At 44.7% G+C, this 22,804-nt stretch overlaps 1 protein-coding gene across 1 annotated transcript in view; it reads right to left on the reverse strand.

Annotated features, from left to right (window-relative positions):
• Nucleotides 1-17,606, reverse strand: part of FBXO4 (F-box protein 4) — a 40,225-nt gene extending 22,619 nt beyond the window's left edge. Inside the window, exons 1-5 of the mRNA XM_077462801.1 lie at nt 17,328-17,606; nt 10,182-10,414; nt 7,145-7,365; nt 4,369-4,444; nt 523-698 (exon numbers count right to left, since the gene is read on the reverse strand). Of these exons, the coding sequence (XP_077318927.1) occupies nt 523-698; nt 4,369-4,444; nt 7,145-7,365; nt 10,182-10,414; nt 17,328-17,477 (856 nt within the window). The 5' untranslated portion in view covers nt 17,478-17,606. The remainder of the gene's footprint in view (nt 1-522; nt 699-4,368; nt 4,445-7,144; nt 7,366-10,181; nt 10,415-17,327) is intronic.
• Between the last annotated feature and the right edge of the window lie 5,198 nt (nt 17,607-22,804).

Consider the following 22,804-nt stretch of genomic DNA (forward strand, 5'->3'; position numbering starts at 1 on the left):
ATGGGGACTTTTAAGTACCGAAGTTTGGCGCCATTCCACGAGCGTGTGCAATTTTGAAGCGTGACATGTTAGGTATCTATTTACTCGGCGTAACTTCATCTTTAACATTATGCAAAAAAATTGGGCTAACTTTAATGTTTTGTTTCTTTTTTAACGCATGAAACTGTTTTTTTTTTCCAAAAAAGTGTTCCAAAAATTGCTGCGCAAATACAGTGCGAGATAAAAAGTTGCAACGACCGCCATTGTATTCTCTAGAGTCTGCTAAAAAACATAAATAATGTTTGGGGGTTCTATGTAATTTTCTAGCAAAAAAAAAAAACAATATGAATTTTACATGTAGGAGAGAAATGTCAGCATTGGCCTGGATGGCAAGTAGTTAAATGTGAACAAAGGAAGAACACAATAATTCAATATGTCATTTCTAGATTACAATTGAAGAACCAACAAATTACTGCAATCTGGTCACACCAGTTCAATCAGAATAATATGCAATAGCTGGCAGCCATCAGCCAGATCTCTTACTTGTATGTGCTTCAGCATTGGCCACATAGATGAAGCCCTCCACCACTCGGCACACTTCCTGCACTTGTGGAATGAGCGTGTAGGGCGTTTTCTGATCTCGAACCAGTGGGCCGTCTGCCTGGAACATCTTATTGGCTGTGGCACTTTGCTCTGCTCGCGCCCTGTCACGCTCTGTGCTAAAAGAGGAGCATAAAATGATTTAGACAGATCACAAATATTACTTCCAAACCTTCCAATACAAACATAAAATTTACAATATATACACAGTACACCCCAAGCCAGGGGGTGCAGCTGGAGACCTCAAAAAGAGGAGGATTAGAGCTGTTCTGAGCAAAACTTTTGCACGTGCACATGTAAGCATAACATGTTTAAAAGAAAAAATAAAAATAAAATAAGGGTTTACAAGAGGGATCGAATGATTAAAATGGGTAAGGCCTATTATTTCAGGCCAATATCATCATTTAATGAATTGGTATCGGTCGCAAACTAGACCGATATTACTTCAAGGGGTTTTACCGAGGTGATGCCTGCAGCTGTAGGCATCATCCCTGTACCGTTCTTTAGAGCGGATGGTCGGCTTCATTGTAATCACCAATGAGGCTCAGCAGCCACTCGGCTGTCATTGCAAGCAGCTGGAGGAATCGTCTGCCACCTTCCCCAGCTCACCCATGCTCTCCCGTTCCACCAGGAGGCCCAAGCAACCAACCGGCACGTCCGCCTGCTGGCTGAAGACCCGAAAAAAGCCGATGCTTCATTCTGGTCTCGAATCTAGTAACCCGAAAAGGGATGTCATGACTCACTTCCCGGATTACTGGCATCTTAAAAGGCCCAGTCTAAAAAAAATAAAAAAAATAAAAATAAAGTTTTGAATACTTTCAAGTGCAGAGGAGAAGTTTGGGGTCTTATAGAACCCCAAACTCTCCAAAAAGGAGTACCTGTCACTGCTTATTACTATCACAAGGGATGTTTACATGTCTAAAGGGATGCAGTCCCTGCAACATTCCTCAGAAGAACCCTGTGTATATAATATTAATATGTATATAAAAAACACTCCCATACAGATTCCCTTGAACACACAAACAGCTATTTCTTCAGAATTAAAAAAAAAAAGCATAGGAATCTGCAACAAAGTTGTTGTTTGGTAAAATACCTTTGATGTACATTTATCACCCAGGAGGGGATTGTTTCTTTAACTGCTTCACGACTGCCCACTGCACATATACTGCGGCAGGGCAGCTGCTCTGCGCCAGATCACATATGTAGCATGTGATCTGACACTTACAAGTCTGGGGCGTGCATGCGAGCACCACCGGCGACATGCTCTAGCTGTGATCACACACACACAGTGGGAGCCCAGCAGCCGTTGACTTGATGTCTGCCAGCACCCGCCGATTGTTTAGTACACAGGCAGAACGTCAATCTGCTTATGTAAACAAAGCAGTTTGCTGTTCTTTTAGTAGGGAAGACATTGAGCCTTTGTTCCTGCCAAGTAGGAACACAGATCTATGCCTTCCCTTAGTAGAAGCACCTCCCAAACAGTGATTAAACACTGGCTAGGAACACATGTAACCTTTTGATTGCCCCTTCCCTGCCATTGTAATTAGTACAGTTACAGTGCGCATACAGTATTTTTAGCACTGATCACTGTATTAGTGTCACTAGTCCCCAAAAAGTGTCAAAAGTGTCAGTTAGTGTCCGATTTCTCAGCCATATCGCAGTGCCGCTATAAGTGGCTGATCGCCGCCATTGCTAGTAAAATAAATAAATATATCCCATGCAATCCAGAAAATAGATGGACAGGGAAACCCACTCCAGGTGTTTTGTTCCAAAGCACCAGTGAGAGTGGTGGGAAAAGCGTCATCTGTTTGCATTTTATCTGATTTTGTATGGACCAATCTTTCAATAAAGGAATTTCTTTGGAGTGCAGCCATCGGAATCCTCATTTTGCCCAAATCTATCCCATAGCTTGTAGACGCTATAACTTTTGCGCAAACCAATCAATATTCACTTGGGATTTTTTTCTTACCAAAAATGTAATAGAATACATACTGGCCTAAATAGATGAAGAAATTAGATTTTTTTCTTTTTTTTTTCCTGGATGTGTTTTATAGCAGAAACGAAAAAATATAGTTTTTTTTTCCAAAATGGTCGTTTTCCAAAAAAACAAAACAAAAAAACAAAAACGCAGAGGTGATCAAATACCACCAAAAGAAAGCGAGGCATGCGAGAGCACAACCTACATTCCCAGGGCTTCAATTTTTATCTAGGCATAAATGTAGTGTCCCAATACAATGTTTCTTAACTCCAGTCCCCAAGTACCCTCAAAGGGTCAAGTTCAGACTTTTAATTATTTTGCACAGGTGATTTGATCAGTTTCACTGCCTTAGTAAATACCACAGCCGTTTCAACTGAGGGAAATCCTGAAAACATGACCTGTTGGGGGTACTTTGAGTTGAGAAACCTTACTCTAATACACCTTTAAGAGGTGCTGGGATTTCAATAGTTATCCATACAAGGCAAAGAAAACCCATTATCATTAAAAGAGCTCACTGGTTCTGGTTAGGCAGCTCACAATTTAGTGGGGCTACTATCGTCCAGTGGGTACCCAGAAAGCCATACAAAGCAAACATCAAGGGAAAAAGTGGCAGACCAATTGGTAAAGGTATTCAAATCACTTTAATGGTTCACAGATAAACATCCAATCCATTTTGGAGTCAAAAACACTCTCTCTTCATTAGGACTTGAGATATGGACTGAAGAAAAAGCTCTACTATCTTAATCTATATGGGAGAGATATTGATGAATCAGAATAACGAATGGTGTTAGCATTGTAAACAGTAAATAGCAAAGGTGGCTGGCGCCAATTCCTCCAATTCATTAAAAGAGGAGTATGAGATTTTTTTTGTTATCCCATAATTATACTTGCCTAGGTTGATGCAGCATCGGACCGATGCTGCATTTGTCCCCCGGCGTCTCTGCACTGAGAACCGAGCCACCAAACACTGCCGATGGCTCATTTCCCTCAACTCCCCGAGCGGAGAGCTGCTGACTGTCAATCAGCAGCTCTCCACTCTGCCCCCCCAGCGCTCACTGGAGCGCTGAGCTGTGGAGGGACGGGGAGGCGGCTGTCTCAGTGGCTTGCTGAGAGGCTGAGACGCCTATCAGTCCAGCCACCTGGTGGATCCAAACTCCCAAAGTCGGGATGACGCAGTGCCTGGACTGATCTTAGTGACGTCAGCAGAGAGTGGACTTCAGACCGCTCTCTTCTGAAAGTGGGTCACAGGAGTGCAAAACTAATTGCACTCCTGTGACCCATAGAAGAAGCCCAGCCTAATGAGTTCGGGCTGGACTTCTCCTTTAACACCTTTTCCATTCAGGAAAGTTATTTTTTAAGGCCATATAAAGGGTTAGTGCATCTTTTCAGAAAAAAATGCCTCCTCACCCACCCCCCTGGTCTCCGCTGTCATTACGCCTGTGGGTGATGAGCGGTCAGTGCCCGCACAGCCAGTGTAGTGGTCCAGGGATCTTTCTGTAGGGCTTCCAGGACAAATCAGAGCATTCTGATGCTGTGTGAAGGCACTGACCAATCAGAGTCTCTCAAGCCCTGATGAAGGAGAGAGTGTTTTTGGCCTTCCAAAACTCAGTATATAAGATTGATTAGAGCAGTAACTCATCCCTTACTAAACAGCTCAATCTGAGGTTTCAACTGGAGAAACGGAACTTCAAAGCCAGATGTTTAGCTAACCCATGGTTCTCTTGGAATCCTTTGTAATGTTTAAAAAAACTGATTTGAAACAAAAATTTGAATCCTATCACAAGAATTATAGCTTTATTGTAGGCACTTACCGTGTAGTAGAATAGAGGGTTAAGATGTTAAATTTATGTTGGTTACTTAGTTGAAATGTTACACCAGAACCAATGCCTGTATAAGAAAATAACGATGATAATAAAATAGACCTGTACTGCTTAAAACCACAGGATGAGATAAAAAACACCTACTACAATCTCCCACAATGACTGAAGAAATCACAGTAAAAAAACAACAAGAGAACATGTTGCCAAAGGTCAATTCTTATATGTTCCCAACCCTATCCTTGTCATGTTGTACTGTTTCTTGATTTATTATATGCTTTAACATTGGATAATGATAAACGGAGATGGAGATATAGATTTTATAATATATATATATATATATATATATATATATATATATATATATATATATATACACACACACATACACACACACACACACATATACATATACATACATACACACACACACATATATACATATATTTGACTCCCTCAATACATATATTGAGCCGCTGATGAAGTCCCGCCTACTTTCGGGGACGCAACGCGTACGGACCAAGTCACATTAGCCGTGACGTCACCCGCAAGCCACAACGCTGATCCGTGCATGGATATCAACTGTATTTGTATTTTCGTTTACTACTCGGCACTGGAGATCAGTGTAACCGCATGTGAGTGTACCATTCTGTTTGTACTTTTTTAATCAATCTTTTGGAAACGGAGAGCACTAGATTTCGTCTTTTTATACTTTCATGTGGAATTAAGCTGGTATATGGGACATGAAAAGGATCCAGTTCCGGAGCACTCCTGTCTGTATGCTGATATTTGTGATTAACCCTTGGTGGGAATATGCGCTTTTGACCTGTCTGATTTATCAGGGGTCCAGTGTTTGAGGTGTGAGTCCATCTTGCTCTTTGGTGGAAGGGATCACATCATCACCTTTTTATGCTGAATGAAGACACACTGCACATGTGGACTTTCTGAAGTTCATCTTACCTATCCTATATTTCGTTTATTTATAGATTTATCTATATATGTTATATCTATTACTTTGTTAGTATAATTTCGTTAGTTTTTATCTGCGCTGTACTGTTATTTTTAAATTTTTATTGTGGGATTTGGTATTTTGACCTATAGTATTCTAGCCGCAGTATTTTAGTATATATTATATGTATCTTAGTTTATTTGTTCAGCGCTGATTGATTTCGTTTAGAGTAAGAGGATTTTATGCCTGAATTTTTGCACTGTAAATTTATTGATTAGTGTACCTGTTTTGCTAATTAAACCTGGTAACCAAACTAAAAGAAAGTTTTACCTCTGTGCTTGGCAATAAGGGTTTCTCCACCAAGTACTAAGTCATGTTTTGCTTGGGGATCAAATACTTATTTCACTCACTGAACTGCAACTCCATTTGTATCATGTGTTTTTTCTGGATTTTTGGTTGATATTTTGTCTCTATCGTTCAAAACACACCTGTGATAAAAACTATAGACCATTCATTTCTTTGTAAGTGGACAAACTTACAAAATCTGCAGGGGATCAAATAATTGTTTTCCCCACTGTACATGTCCATGTCACACCAGCAATCTTGTCGCTGGTGAAATCTCAACAGAGATGGGCCACTAAAATGTTTAAATTCCCTACTTGCATGTGTGCATTAACTTCAATTCTAGCTCACCAGTTAGCGATCAACACCTCGCTCATCCAGCTCGCAGGATAACATACATAAAAATAGAGCATTTCTCTGCCCTGCTGTGTCCTATATAGTGATATTGACTGTGGCTAGTTCTCATCTGCGACAGGATCGCTAATGTGATATGGGCCCAACTGCCCATGCCATGCCTCCTAAATGCTTCACAAAAAAAAAAGACAAAATGTTAACAAGGGGCATGCATTCTTTGCTTGGCTTGGCTGACAGCCAACAGTACAGCCTCCAAAAGACAGTAAATATGGAGCAATGGGTGTTGGAGATCAACCAATTTTACCATGCAGGAGATATATTAGCAGTTTGCTCGGCTTTCTGAGTTGGCTGCCTTTTTGCTGTTCTCATATGTGCTTAATATTAAAGAATTGTATACTTTCCAGACAAACATTTATGCTCCCCTTTTTCCTTTTTTCACATGGACTTCTCAATTTAGGTGTCCCCTGTTTTTTTCCCACATGGGGCCCTGCTTTGTGGAAAGCCAAGCCAAGAGACATTACTGATGATTCCTACATGTTAATGATCTGTTTCCAGTGCCTCATCCTCGTTTTTCTTTGGGCTGGTTAGACCCCTTTAACACTGGGGTGGTGCGGGTGTCGGCGGTAAAGCGCCGCTATTTTTAGTGGCGCTTTACCGCCGTTTTAGCAGCGGTCTGAGGCCGCTAGTGGGATGGTTTTAACCCCCCACTAGCGGCCGAAAAAGGGTTAAAGCCGCCCGCAAAGCACAGCGCCATTTGCGCTTTGCCGGCGGTATAGCCGCGCTGCCCCATTGATTTCAATGGGTAGGAGCGGTGAATACACCGCTCCAAAGATGCGGCTAGCAGGACTTTTCACCGTTCTGCTAGCACACCGCTCCAGTGTGAAAGCCCTTAGGCTTTCACACTGGAGTGAAAGGGGCCGTTTTTTTCAGGCGCTACTTTTATCGCTGAAAACCCCCCCAGTGTGAAAGTGGCCTTACTGACCAACAGAGTTCTTGATAGCCAGTTAAACAGGAAAAAGTATCAGGCTAGAGACTGAAGGCAATGTACATGAGTGGAATTGCTTGAATGAAAGTCCTATGTACACTCGCATGTTTTCTTGATCACTGTATTGATCTGAGACTCACCATCAATCTGCCTTTGAAGTATGCTGACCACAGGTAGAAGATCTGGAGATGTCATCATCCGTGTGACCAAAGAATCATCCAGCTGCTCGAGGCCAGGACCAAACATGGCAAACCGAGGTTCTCCCTGCGTCACCAGAGACTGAAGGAATGATGTCACTGCTCCATAAATGGGGTTCTTTGACCGCATGGATTTTCTGGTCTTTGGGCAGCTCCTCAAGTAGCTTTTAACAAGGAAAATCAGACGGTTATGTCTATGAAAATAAAGGGAAACTAAAATCTGAAGTTCTTATATGGAATTCTGAAGAAGAAGGAGAAGGAGAAGGAGAAAAGTTAAGTACCCGTATTTATCAGCATATAACACGCACAGGTGTATAAGACGCACATTCATTTTAAGAGGGAAGTTTCAGGGGAAAAAAAACTTAAATTTTTGTATTGGTGTATAACACGCACATGCTATTTGCACCTGATTTTCATGGTGAAAAAGTGAGTGTTATACGCCAATAAATACAGTAATATCTTGGCCAGCGTTATAGCTTACACAGACTTAATAAACCCCACCATGTGACTGTATTCAGATAGGACGATTGGTCGCTCAAACCCAACCACTGCATTCTAAAAGGAAGGGATAAAAGGGCACATGTTCCCCCATTCCTTAAGTCCAGCAAACAAGGTGACTGGGGAGTTTATAAAAAGGTGAGTAATAGTGGGTGGGTGGGTGAGAATTTTCACAAAAAAAAAAAAAAAAAAAACACTTTTTCCTGAATGAGCAAACTGGCAGATGCTCTTTATATTCCGCTTAGCCCCAAACTGTAAACCTAGGCATGATCACAGCAAATCTAAAAAATGGTTTGCGTCAGCACTGACCTAAACATCTCCCCTTCATCATTAATCGCAGCCAGGAAATCGATATCATCAAATTACAAACAGGTAGAGCCTCCTCCATCCACATCTTTTACAACTAAAGCCCCATACACACTATCAGATTTTCTCCTGATTTCCGTCTTCAGATTTACCAAAACCATGTAGTGCAAGGGCCTGCCTGATTGCATACAAATACAAAATCCTTACTGAGATCACAATGGACCCTCCCACTGACGTTGGCCTGGGTCCAATTACACTACACTACGTTAACGTAGAGTATGTAAATATATTGTCAATTGGATCATTTCCAGTACAAAGTCTCACATCCCTGGTATCAAAATCGGAGAAGAAAAGGGAGAAAAATCTCATACAAATAAAATGGGATTTTAAACTGAGACAATAAGTCTGTGAATAAGGCGAGCACCAACAACATCAGATTTAAAAAATCTAGTTTATTACATAGTATCAAAAATAGAATTCATGATAAAAAGACACAATTATATTACATAATAAGCAGACCATAGAATGATGCTTAACATCTGAAATCAAAGAAGCTTGACAGGCAGGGAAACCAACACGTTTCGCATATTGCTTCATCAGGGTTTATGCACATATTGATTTCATCTGGTATTTTTATTTAGCCGAGCATTACACGACTCCCTAATCGGTAGTCCGCAGCTCCTATAACTCCCACGCAGCGACTTATTCCCGATAGGGGCCAGACCCACCCAGGATAAGCAGTGAGGAAATTGGATCGTGCTTATTCGCCAGTTAATGTTTCTGTGCCCAAAATCTGAGAGCATAGCAGTAAACACATGATCAAAAATTCTTAGGCTGGCAGAATAGCAGCTGCAGTGTGACCAAGTCCACTGCACCACGGACATCAAGACGCATGTGGCACGCATTTTAAATCTGATGTTGTTGGTGCTCGCCGCCTTATTCACAGACTTATTGTCTCCGTTTAAAATCCCATTTTATTTGCATGAGATTTTTCTCCCTTTTCTTCTTCGACTACGCTAATGTAGATATTGTACAATATCCTTTGTACGGCTATTGTCCCATATGCCTGTCAATAAAGTTCATTTCTGTAAAATTATTTCCCAACCAGGGAATCACATGTATTGGTTACTATTTCCTGAAATGTATGTTAAGGTTTTCATTCTCCTCCGATTGTCCTATGAGGCTGGAGGACCCCTGACCCTCTGCCTGGACAGTGCTGATCACATGTACGCTGAAGAAAAAAAAGAATATCTAGCAATACACACAAAACTAAGCATGTGCAGTGTCACCAAGGGTCTGTTCTATCAGCAGATGGATTGGGGATAGTGGAAGGGGAGGATCAGAGAAGACAGGATCAAACAGCCTTCTTATACAATGCAGAGGATTAACCCCTTGGGTTCCACAGTGATTAAAACAAGCATGCTTTACTGCATATACAGACTGATTTTACTGTTGTGGGTTTAGTAACACTTTAATAAAAAAAGGGGGGGGGGGGGGGGGGGTTTCACCCGAATAAAATATGCTAAATAAAAGAAAAAAAAATACATTTTGTTTTGAATTGCAGATCAGGACCCCCTCCTCTTCCACAGATAAGTGGTTAGTTAGTCTGACAATACCCTCCTCCTGCTTCTTCAGCAGAGTGTACACTTTAATAGAGTAATCCATAGACAGTGGTGTGGGTGGGGAATTTGGCTGCATATTTGATCCCCTTCTATTCTTAATCTTAACAGTGCAGTATAGGGGAATAAAATAAAAAAAAATAAAAAAAGGAAAAAAGGAAAAAAGTAAGAACATTTTTTTTTCTTTAGATACCCCAAAGCCACCTTGCCACGTTCTTCTGCATTCGGCACTTCCAAGATTTTCAGATGCCTATGGTGTGGTTCCATCCTCCATCCCCACGGCTGTCTTCTGTCGGACCGCATGCCGGACAGCTTTTATTGAACCGGCCTATGTCTCCAGACGTTCAGCCTGTGTGTACTAGGCATTGATGTAGGGTTTGGAGGATGGAGCTACAGCACGTGGGGGGAGACACGGGCACCCACCAATCCTGGAAGTGTTGAGTGCTGACGGAACTCTTCTATTGCAGGGAAGTTCCATCTGGAATTTTTAGCAGTAGACATGATCGTTTTAACAAATACAGCATGGACCGGCAGATTAATTATACAGAAGGACTCACATGGACATAAAATTGGCATCCATCTGCTCGGATTCAGGCATGCAGGAGTTCAGGAGAGTAACATTGGGTAAGCTGTGGCAGTCAATGGAAGACCAGGTGGGAAGATCTCGCAGCAGGAAGTATTTCCATAGAAGGCGGTCTTGTACCATTTCATTCCAGTAACGGTTTGTCATTCCAAGCCTGCACAGGTCTTGTGGGGTGAGGAACGATAACAGGTAAAGCTGCATGTCAACCTGCAAAAAACAGTTTAAAAATTTGGTTCATATAATTCGAGGATATAAAAGAAAAAACAGCCATTTAAAGTGTTGTTCCCCCCCCCCCCCCCCCAAAAAAAATGGCAAAAAATAATGGCATAATGTTTGTAATATATGTAATGTTTGTGGCATGCGCTGTGGTGCCACCGGAAGGAAAAAAAATATATAGATTTTTGTACTCACCGTAAAATCCTTTTCTCTTTCGTTCATTGACGGGCACAGCTTCTTTAATTCTTGACCTTAGGGTTATCACGCCGACTTCAGGAGAGGACTAGGCAGAACATGTAACACATGTAAAATCAGCAAGACAGCACAGAACTGCCCAGGGGCGGTCCTTCTGGCTATAACCCCTCACCCTGCTTCCTGCAACTCAGTTAGTCAAAAAGCAGTACAAACATAGAGGAGGGGTGGGTGCTGTGCCCATCAATGAAGGATTTTACGGCGAGTACAAAAATACAATTTTCTCTTTCGTTCATTGACAGGCACAGCTCCTTTAATACATGACCTTAGGGATGTCCCCAAGCAGTGTCAAAAAACTTCACCCACAACAAAAGGAACACCTCACTGGTTCACCCGAATCTGGAAATACGGGGATAATGGAGATTTGTTCCATTTTGACAAAATCTCCTTCTGCAAGACTCGAGTTTGAAATTGAGCGTACGGTACCGCCTCGAAAGTGGCTACCATGAGGCCCAGAACTTGCATGCAGAAGCGCAGCGGCTACTACCTGCAGTTCACCAACAACTTCACCGCGGCTTGAAGAGTCTGCAGTTTGTCTGAAGGGAGAAAAACTCTCGCTTCTGAGGAGTCCAACAGTAAGCCCAGGTACTCCAGGCGTTGAGTCGGCACTAACACCGACTTCTTAAGGTCCAGCACCCAACCAAACTCCCGGAGAGTCTGCACGGTGATCGCTACATCCTCCCTTAATTCTGAGATGGAAGCTGCTCTCAGAAGGAGGTCTAGGTAACCCACGATTGCGATCCAACGTTGCCTTAGCAGTGCCAGAATTGGAGCTAACACTTTGGTAAAGACTCGGGGTGCTGACATCAGGCCAAAAGGGAGAGCCACAAACTGGTAGTGCTCTTCCCCAACTGTAAATCGCAGAAACCTCTGATGTCTGATATGGGTACATGCAAGTACGCGTTCTAGATATCCAGGGATGCCAGGAAGTCCCCCTGATGGAGTGCAGCGACCACGGAGCGAACCGATTCCATCCTGAACCTTTGCACGTTCACAAAACTGTCGAGGGCCTTCAAGTCCAGGATTGGACGCACCCCTTCCTTTTTGGGGACAACAAACAGATTGGAGTAGAATCCCTGAAACCTAGCCAGCGTAGGTACAGGTACTATCATCCCGCGCAGCAGCAGGTCCGGTACTGCCCCAAACAGGGCTTCCTGACAGGCCGAAATTAGAAGTAGGTTGGAGGGAAAAAAATCTGTTTGGTGGACAAGAAAGAAACTATCTTGTATCCCGATGAAACCAGTTTTCAGACCCATTGGTTGGACAGTAGATAGGTCCACTGAGCTGCAAACTCTCAAAGGCGACCCCCCACCCGAGAGTTGGGTGGGGGCAAACCTTCATGTGATAAGATTTTTGCTCACAGACTTGGCTTGCAAAACCAGGGACGCTTTTGCCCTTCAGCAGGCGCCTTGTTGGACTGAAAATGCTTACCTGCTGACCCGGGCGGGTGAAAAAAGACTTTTCTGAGCAGAAAGAGGGCCCTTGCGTGGCTCCTTACCCTTACTGGACTGTGGGAGCAATGTGCACTTCCCATCGGTAACATGTTTAATAATGTCATCCAGCGAAGCTCCAAAAAGCCTCTCACCTCGGAAGGGCAAATCCGCCAGTGCTTTAGATGCCTGGTCCACAGACCAGCATTTCAGCCAAATCAGGCGCCGTAGCACCACTGCTGATACTGATGCGCTAGAGAGCAAAGGGAACGTATCCAGGGCTGCATCACAGACATACTTAAGGCCATGCACAAACTGGTCTGCCAGCTCCATGCAGACCGGGGGAGACTGTTGCTTCTCCAATTCACGGTGCAACAACTTTGCCCATTCAGTAAGCGTCTGCGACACCAAGGTCGTGGCCAGTACAGGTTGTAACGCTGACCCTACTACCGTAAACATGGACCGGGCCACTGCCTCAGCCCTCCTGTCGGCAGAGTCCTTGAAGGTAGGAGTTCCTTCTAGCGGAATTGTGGTTACTTTATTTAACCTGGATACCGGGGGGGTGGGGGGCGGTGGGGGGTCAACGACTGGAGGAGACGTCCATTTTTGCAGGAGGCTCTCCTCAAAGGGGTAAAGCACCTCCATTCTTCTTGGGAATGAAAAGGCCCGCTGCGGACTTCCCCATTCCTTGTAGATGAACTTCAAAATAAGACAAATACGGAAACACCTTAGGTGTGCGAACCGGTTTGCGGGACCCAAAAGGGACCGCCAACTCAGCAGAGATTCCTGCTGCATCCTGTATCTTCAGGGTATCCTGCACCTCAGTGATAAGTTCTCCTATTAATCGCTTTTTCCTGCGCTAACCCGGACACAGAGTCAGAGTCATTCTCACTGTCCGAACGGTCCTGATTCCTCTGATACGTCAGAACAGGGGCCGCCAGGCATCGCAGGACCCGAGTCTGAATCAGAGCTCTCCCCAGAAGACGGGGGCAGGGGGCGTTTTTTTTTACACGCCCCCTGCGCCCGCACGCCGCTTCCACCCTGGCAACAAAGGTCTCCAAGACCGCCGGCAAAGCGTCCATAGGCACCGCGTTTTTTGGCGGTGAGCCGGTTGCAATAGCAGGGATGTCTGGGGAAGAAGCGCTAGCTTCTGCCGCCATGCTGACCCTCACTCACCTGTCACAACTTAGGGACTTAAGGCAAGGTACACAAATCCCACCCTCCTAGCTGCTCACAGACTGAGGAGCCCCTCCACAGGACTCACCACCCTGACCGAGTGCTGCACTGTGCTGCCGTTGACTGCTCTGCCCTGTTTAAGTCACAAAGTACTCAGAGTGAAAACCGTGCTGTTCTGAGGTACACAGACCCAGCACTAGAGGTAAAAACATGCCGTCCTTAGCAAAAAAATCAACAGCCCATACACTGCATAAGACTATAGGAAAATGGCAGCGGGCGCTCCTGAGATAACTTTACTCGGGCACCTAACAGTGAATAAAAAAATAAAGGGACAGAAAAGTAAAAACGGACCCTAACAGTCAGCGCAGCCCCCCGCCAAAGCCCCCCGGCCTAGATACATACACGCACCTCATGCCCAGTCACACAGTGGCCCCAGCAGGGGGAGGAGGGAATGAGGGATAGGGAGAGAGTAAAAGGGAGAGTGATTGACCCCCAGTCGACCTCCCGGGGAATGCCCAGTTGCTCTATCCTGCCAAGGCAGGGAGAGCTGTACTTACCCTTCCTGTCGGGATTGCTGGATGCATTCTACCACAGACCCATCACCCGAGCAGTATGGGGTGGCCGTTGGCCATGGCACACTGTGACAGACAGCAGTAGGCTGGTCATATGTGTGCCCCAGAGCATATAGCTCACCAGCCGCCCCTGGAGCAGAAGGGGCATGTCATGGCCGACCCAGTGCATAGCTAGGGCCTGCTCACGCTCGACGGCCAGGCTGGGGAGACTACCAGGATCTATATTATCCAGCTTGTCACCCAGCCGGCTGTTGATTGTACATCACAGGATCAAAAATTTTAGATTAAAAAATCCCAAGACCAATGGTCCCCTCAGGGAGTCAGGTCCTTCTACACTAGGCAGAAAAAAACTGGGGTTATAGCCAGAGGGACCCCCCCCCCCCCCGGGCGGTGCTGTGCAGTCTTGCCGTTTTCATATTTGTTACATGATCTGCCTAGTCCTCTCCTGAAGTTGGCGTGATAACCTAAGGTCAAGACTTAAAGGAGCTGTGTCCGTCAATGAACGAAAGAGAAAAAAAAAAGCTGCTGCAGCCGCCCTGTCAGTTTGAGGAGGACTGATTGGCATTTACGTCTGTGGGATGAAGGAGGGGAGCTGGGCTCTGAAGGTGCATGAAACTTTAAAGGCTCTAAGGAGGCTCTGAGGGAGGAAGGGGCTGAAAGATAGGGTTTATTTGCCCCCTTTGCTCTGGGGGGGGGGGGGAGGGGGGTAGAGGAAAAGGTTATATCACTTACTTTCCTTGCAAAGTAGTGGGTGGGCCCTTGGTGCCCTCATGTACAATACAGGACCATTGGTCCCTGCATTGTACTTGATGCAACCACTAGTAGAGGCTGGCCGAGTTACGATCCATGTAAGGCTTTCCCCGTTTGACAGAAGTCTATCATTAGATGGACATCTGTCAAACCTTTCTTCACCGTAGAGGAGTCCCGCTCTCAGAATACAATGTCTGAGCGGTGAGAATTCTCCTATCTTTGTTAATGTGGATGGAGGAATCCGTTTGTTGGCTTTTGGTTAATTATCCTGCTGGTTAAACACAACGTCTCAACAGGAGGGATTCCCCTGTGAGCACCGTCTGTGTTGAGGGGGGGGGGGAATTGTGCAAATTTCTTTCCACAGGCTGCAAGAAAGAAATTTGCACCGTCTATGGCCAGCCTTATACAAGTGACAGTTGTGCAACACTTGTCCATTATCACTGGTCAAATCCGCATCCAAGGAGCACCCATCCCAAGCTGTGTCAAAGCTGCATGACTTTGGGGTGGTACAAATGTAAATAATTCCAGTTATCCATCGGTGGATACAATGTGTATAAATATACACTCACCAGCCACTTTATAAGGTACACCGTGCCAGTACCGAGATTGACCTCCTTTTGCCTTCAGAGCTGCCTTAATTCTTCATGGAGTAGATTCAACAAGGTGTTAGAAACACTCCTCAAAGATTTCGGTCCATAGTGACATGATAGCATCACGCTGTTGCTGCGGATTTGTCGGCTGCACATCTATGATGCGGTATTTCCCGTTCCACCACATCCCAAAGGTGCTCTATTGGATGAGATCTGGCGACTGTGGAGGCCATTGGAGTTCAGTGACCTCATTGTCATGTTCAGGAAACCAGTGGTGAGATGATGTGATCTGTGTGACATGGTGCATTATCCTGCTGGAAGGAGCCATCAGAAGATGGGTACACTGTAGTCATAAAGGGATGGACATGGTCAGCAACAATGCTCAGGTAGGACATGGCATTTAAACGATACTCAGTTGGTACTAAGAGGCCCAAAGTGTGCCAAGGAAATATCCCCCAAACCATTACACCACCAGCCTGAACTATTGATACAAGGCAGGATGGATCCATGCTTTCATGCTGTTTTTTTGCCAAATTCTGACCCTACCATCTGAAATCCAGACTCATCAGACCAGGCAATGTTTTTCCAATCTTCTATTGTCCAATTTTGGTGAGCCTGTGCGAATTGTAGCCTCAGTTTCCAGTTTTTACCTGACAGGAGTTACACCCGGTGTGGTCTTCTGCTGCTGTAGCCCATCTGCTTCAAGGTTGGATGTGTTGTACATTCAGCGATGGTATTCTGTATGCCTTGGTTGTAATGAGTGGTTATTTGCATTACTGTTTCCTTTTTATCATCTTGAACCAGTCTGCCCCTTCTCCTCTGACCTCGGGCATCAACAAGGCATTTTTCTCCACACAACTGCCACTCACTGGATATTTTCTCTTTTTCCCACCATTCTCTGTAAACCCAAGAGATGGTTGTACGTGAAAATCCCAGAAGATCAGCAGTTTTTGAAATACTCATATCAGGCCCGTCTGGCACCAACAATCATGCCAAACTTAAAGTCACTTAAAATCCCTTTCTTCCCCATTCTGATGCTCAGTTTGAGCTTCAGTGAGTCGTCTTCACCACGTCTAGATGCCTAAATGCATTGAGTTGCTGCCATGTGATTGGCCGATTAGCAATTTGTGTTACCAAGCAATTGAACAAGTGTACCTATTAAAGTGGCCAGAGAGTTATGTACACATTGATACAATGATAGATATATAATCTTACACAGCACTTTAAATTGAAGAGTGCAGCGACCGGGCAAATCTCAGGGCTGGATGGACAATCTTGAAGACCTTCTGACAGGTAAATGTAGATGGAGATCCTGGGGCGGGTAGGTATAGATGGAGATCCTGGGGCGGGTAGGTATAGATGGAGATCCTGGGGCGGATAGGTGTGTATGGAGATGGAGATCCTGGGGCGGGTAGGTGCGTATGGAGATCCTGGGGCAGGTAGGTGTGTATGGAGATCCTGGGTCAGGTAGGTGTGTATGGAGATCCTGGGGCAGGTAGGTGTGTATGGAGACACTCCGACAGGAAGATGCATACGGAGACACTCTGACAGGTAGGTGTGTATTAGCGACACTCTGACAGGTAGGTGTGTATGGCGACACTCTGACAGGTAGGCGTGTATGGCGACACTCTGACAGGTAGGCGTGTATGGCGACACTCTGACAGGTAGGCGTGTATGGCGACACTCTGACAGGTAGGCGTGTATGGCGACACTCTGACAGGTAGGCGTGTATGGCGACACTCTGACAGGTAGGCGTGTATGGCGACACTCTGACAGGTAGGTGTGTATGGAGACACTCTGACAGGTAGGCGTGTATGGCGACACTCTGACAGGTAGGCGTGTATGGAGACACTCTGACAGGTAGGTGTGTATGGAGACACTCTGACAGGTAGGTGTGTATGGAGACACTCTGACAGGTAGGTGTGTATGGAGACACTCTGACAGGTAGGTGTAGATGGAGACACTCTGACAGGTAGGTGTAGATGGAGACACTCTGACAGGTAGGTGTGTATGGAGATGATGGAGTGTATAGAAGAACACATACACAGCAGTCAGGACATGGAAGGAGAGGACTGACCCCCCCAGTACACGGATCGGATGAGATTTGTGCTGCCCCGGATTGTCGGTCACTTACCGGAAGGCTGCTGAGAGGACAGTCCGTGTCCCCGGTGGTGTCCCCCTCCGCCGCTCTCCCCCCTCTCTGTAGGTAGCGGTCTCTCAGCTGTCTGAGCCCATGAATGATGGCCGCCTCCAGGGCAGACACCGCACTGCCCCCCTCCGCCATCCCCTCCACGATCCGATCACTCTGCACCACTGACAGTCATGGCCGATCACAGCACTTCCTCATCACACACACCTTCCAGCGTCATCACACAGGGAGATTCCATACTGGAAGTCACTCCGCATGGTCATGTGACCGGCGCCATGTGACCCGCCCCTAGCAACCCATGGCTTCCATAGCAACCATAAGAGCTAGCAAAGCTGGAGGAGAGAGGACTAAAGAGCAATGATGATGATAATATTATTATTTCTATTAATAATAAAAATAGTAGCAATAATATTTTGAAATAATCATAAATAATACTCATATAAATTACCATTCTTACCCCCGGAGACCTTGAAATGTACAATTTATCGCTGTATTTTCACCATTTGGGCAACAATTTGGTATACAACAAAATGATGCACATTTGAGCAATATGATTATATCAATGATCATAATATTCTTTATATTGAAAACCTGTTTGGCACATTAAAAGGTTGTGCCATTCACGTATTGGAAGATGTGCCAATTCAATATTTTTTATCTGCTGCACTGGCTCCGCCTATCCAGAGTGAGAGATTGGGTGGAGAGTTATGTATGTTTTACCTTCTATATAAAAGAGGGGGGAATGAAAACCTTTCTTCCATAGGCGTGCGTGCGGGCACACCCCAATCGCCTCATGCGGCGCATATTCCCCCTGCTGCCCATTCACTGTCCAGTGCAGCCAAGGATGCAGAGAAAGGGACTGAGAAATATCTGTCCTCAGTTCCTTTCCCTCTCTGTCTAAACCCCCTGATATTTCACCAAAGCCCCCCCAACGGGGCTCCTATAAAAAACTGTTAAAAAAAAATTTCAAATAAAAATAAAAATTGTAAAAAAATAAATAAAAATTGAAAACTACTGACACCCTACACTGCTTTACTTATGTAAGCATATATGAGGAGGGTAAGTCCCCAACAATTGACCAATCTATGATACATAGGAAGACATACAGGGCCTTGTAAAACTACCCATACCCCTTGAAATGTTCCACATTTTGTCATGTTACAATCAAAAACATGAATGTATTTTATTGTGATTTTATGTAACAGACCAACACAAAGTGGCACATAATTGTGAAGTGGAAGGAAAATGATAAATGATTTTCAAAAATGTGTACAAATAAATATGTGAAAAGTGTGGCGTGCATTTGTATTCAGCCCCCTTTACTCTGATACCCCCTAACTAAAATCTAGTGGAACCAATTGCCTTCAGAAGTCATCTTATTAGTAAATGAGTACATCTGTGTGTAATTTAATCTCAGTATAAATACAGCTGTTCTGTGAAGCCCTCAGACGTTTTTAGAGAACCTTAGTGAATAAACAGCATCATGAAGGCCAAGGAAAACACCAGACAGGTCAGGGATAAAGTTGTGGAGAAGTTTAAAGCAGGGTTAGGGTATAAAAAAAAAATCCCAAACTTTGAAAATGTCATGGAGCACTGTTCAATCCATTCTCTGAAAATGGAAAGCGTATGGCACAACTGCAAACCTACCAAGACATGGCCGTACACCTAAACTGACAGGCCGGGCAAGGAGACCATTGATCAGAGAAGTAGCCTATAGGTCCATGGGAACTCTGGAGGAGCTGCAGAGATCCACAACTCAGGTGGGAGAATCTGTCCACAGGACAACTATTATGCCACGTACACACAAACGCTTTTTCCGTCAGAATAAACTCTGACTGTTTTAGAAATTGATTCCATCGGAAAGATTTAAAACATGTTCTATTTCTAGGGCTGTCAGAATTTTTGGAAAAAAAAAAAAGTACCCTGAAGCCCACACACACGATCAGAATATCTGATGAAATGATTCCGTCTGACTTTTTCTGCCGGAAAAGTACGACCGTGTGTACACGGCATTAGTTGTGCATTCCACAAATCTCGCCTTTATGAAAGAGTGGCAAGAAGAAAGCCATTGTTGAAAAAAACAGGATTTTTAAAACAGCTTATCTGTAAAATCCTTTTCTTTGATGTACATCAGGGGACACAGAGCCATAGTACTTACTATGTGGGTTATAGGGCCACTGATAAGTGATGGACACCTAAGGCAAGAAGTGCACTCCCTATATAGCCCCTCCCACTACTGGGAGTCCTCAGTTTTGTAGCCAAGCAATACAAGTGTATACCAAGAAGGGAGGGACCTCTGTGCCCCCTGATGTACATCAAAGAAAAGGATATTACAGGTAAGCTGTTTTAAAAATCCTGTTTTCTTTTCATACATCAGGGGACACAGAGCCATAATAGTTACTATGTGGGATGTCCCATAGCAATAGCAACTGAAGGGGGGGGGGGGAGACACAACAAAAAAGTAGGCCAAAAAGGAGGCCAGAGGACTCATACTGCAGCCTGCAGTACACTGCGCCCAAAGGCAATATCCTCGTGACCTTTAACATCGATTTGATAAAATCTGGTAAATGTTTGAATTGAAGATCAAGTTGCAGCCTTACAGATCTGAGCCATAGAGGCTTGATGATGCACCGCTCAGGAGGCACTAATCGCCCTGGTTGAGTGTGATTTAACATGAAAAGGAGGAATTTTCTTCTTTAAGCCATAAGCTTGAACATTCACTTAACGAATCCATTTGGAAATAGTAGATTTTGATGCTGCCTGTCCCCTTTTTGGACCTTCTGGCAGTACAAACAAAACATCTGTTTTGCGAACCTGAGCGGTTGCCTTTAAATAGACTCCGATTGCTCTTACTACATCAAGGGAATGTATTGCCTTCTCTTCCCTAGATTGAGGCTCTGGGAAGAAAGAGGGAGGAATAATAACTTTGTTTAAATGAAAACCTGTCACCACTTTTGGTAGGAATTCAGGATGAGGACACAAAACCACCTTATCCTTATGCATGATCAGTTCCGATACTCTTCTAGCAGAAGAAATGGCAACCAAAAAGATTATCTTTCTTGTCAAAAGAACCAAGGGAATTTCCCATAAAGGCTCAAGCAGCTGATTCTGCAAAGCTAATAAGACCAAATTTAAATCCCAAGGATTTAGAGGTGCCTTGATAGGGGGATTAATCCGTGTTACCCCCTGAACAAAGCTACGTACCAGAGAGTGGGAAGCAAGAGGCCGTTGAAAAAACACTGACAAGGCCGAGATCTGGCCCGTGATAGTACTCAAGGCCAGCTTCATTTCTAATCCCAATTGCAAGAAATCAAGGATTCTACCTAGGACATACTTCCTGGGGTGCCAACCCCTGGCTCCACACCAAGAAACATATGCTTTCCAGACTCTATTGTAAATGATTCTGGAAGCTAGCTTCCCAGCATTAATCAAGGTAGACACTACCGAAGGAGATGACCCATGATCCTTTAGAATGTGGGTTTCAATAGCCAAACCGTTAAATTTAGCATCTGTAATGTAGGATGGCAGAGTCCAAGGGACTCCTACAGCCATCTTTATGATCTCGGCAAACCAAGATCTTCTGGGCCACAAAAATCCCCTCCTTTCATTCCTGCTTGATTCTACGGAGAAGACGCGGAAGTAGCAGAACTGGAGGAAACGCATAGATCAGTCAAAACTGATCCCATAGGAAGACTAATGTGTCTGTTCCGCATGCTAGTGGATCCCTTTTTCTCGACACAAAGTTGTCGACTTTGTTGTTGAATCTGGACGCAAACAGGTCCACGTCTGGAATACCCCATCTCTGACATATCGCTAGGAAGATGTCGGGGAGGGGAGAGACCATTCTCCCGGAAATAATTGTTGGCGACTCAAGTAGTCCGCCTGCCAATTTTCTATTCCTGGAATGAAAATTGCAGATAGGCAAGGAATGTTTTGTTCTGCCCAAGCTAGAACATGATTCACCTCTTTTTGGGCTGCACAACTTCTCGTGCTCCTCTGGTGATTGATGTAAGCCACGGCCGTGGCATTGTCGGACTGAATCCTGACAGGACAATCCCGTAGTCTGACCGTCCAAGATTCTAGGGCCAGACGTACTGCCCGAATATCCAAAATGTTGATAGGCAAGGTCCTCTCTAACTTGGACCATCTCCCCTGGACAGAATCTTCTTCCAGGACTGTTCCCCAGCCTAGAAGGCTGGCATCCCTCACCACTTTCCAGGATACTGGCAGAAAATGTTTACCCTTTTGGAGGTTGCTGGATATCAACCACCAATTTAGCCTCTGACGTACGTCGGGAGCCAAGCGTATTGGAAAATCCAAGGCCGGAATCTTTTTGTTCCAGACCGACAGGATGGTGTTTTGTAGCAGTCTTGAGTGAAACTGCGCGTAAGAGACGGCCTCAAAGGAGGCCACCATTTTCCCCAACAATCTCATGCACAGCCGAATGGAAGGATTTTTCTTTGTTTTGATAAGTTGAGTTAGTCCTATAATGGAACTGATTCTTGTCTGGGGTAAGAATACCTTCTTCTGTACGGGATCTATGACCAGCCCCAAGTACTGTAATCTCCTTGATGGTTTTAAGGATTTTTCTAGGTTGAGTATCCAACCCAGAGATTCCAGGTAGTTTACAGCTGTGACCAGACTCTGGTTTAGACCTGAGACTGAATGATCTATTAAAAGTAGATTGTGGTGCTGTGGCTAGACCAAATGGCAGGGCCACAAACAGAAAATTATGATATTTTTTTATATTTCGAAGCGCAGAAATTTCTGGTGAGCGGGAAATATTGGCACATGGAGATATGCATCCTTGATATCGACTGAAGCCAAAAACTCCCCACCTTTCAGGATGGAAACAACCGATTGGATTGACTCCATGCGAAAGGATCGGATGTTTAATTGCCGATTCAGATCTTTGAGATCTAGAATGGGTCTTACCTCTCCATTTGGTTTTGGAACCATGAAAAATAGGTTTGAATAAAAACCTGTGCCCCGTTCCTCTAAGGGAACCTCCGATATCACCAACTGGGAAAATAGATGACCCAGAGCCAAAAACAGAGACTTATTTTTCTCTGGATCCCTGGGAACATTTAATCTTAGAAAACGAGGAGACGGAAATTTTCGGAACTCTAGTTTGTAACCTAGAGAAACTGAAGAAGCCACCCATCTGTCTTGACATTGTTCCTGCCAGATCTTTGAAAATTGCAGTAGCCTTCCCCCCACCCGAGCGAGCGGGGTGCCCCTTCATAAGGAGGCTTTAGCCTTCTGCTTTGTGGGCTATCTGCCCCAAGATCTCTTTTGACCCTGGTGCTGCCCTTTGGGTCTTCCCCTTGAATCTGAGGAACCCTTGAAATAGTTCTCCGGTCTCGGGGGAACCCCTGCTAAAAATTAGAGATCTACAACTCATGATACATTAGTGTGATGGTCAGTGGGAAGAATGGTCCTTACACTTGTGGTCATTGGGA

Source organism: Lithobates pipiens, unplaced genomic scaffold (assembly GCF_037356315.1).
Source record: "Lithobates pipiens isolate NorthernLeopardFrog02 unplaced genomic scaffold, aLitPip1_a1.2 Scaffold_3, whole genome shotgun sequence".
Lineage (NCBI taxonomy): Eukaryota > Metazoa > Chordata > Amphibia > Anura > Ranidae > Lithobates > Lithobates pipiens.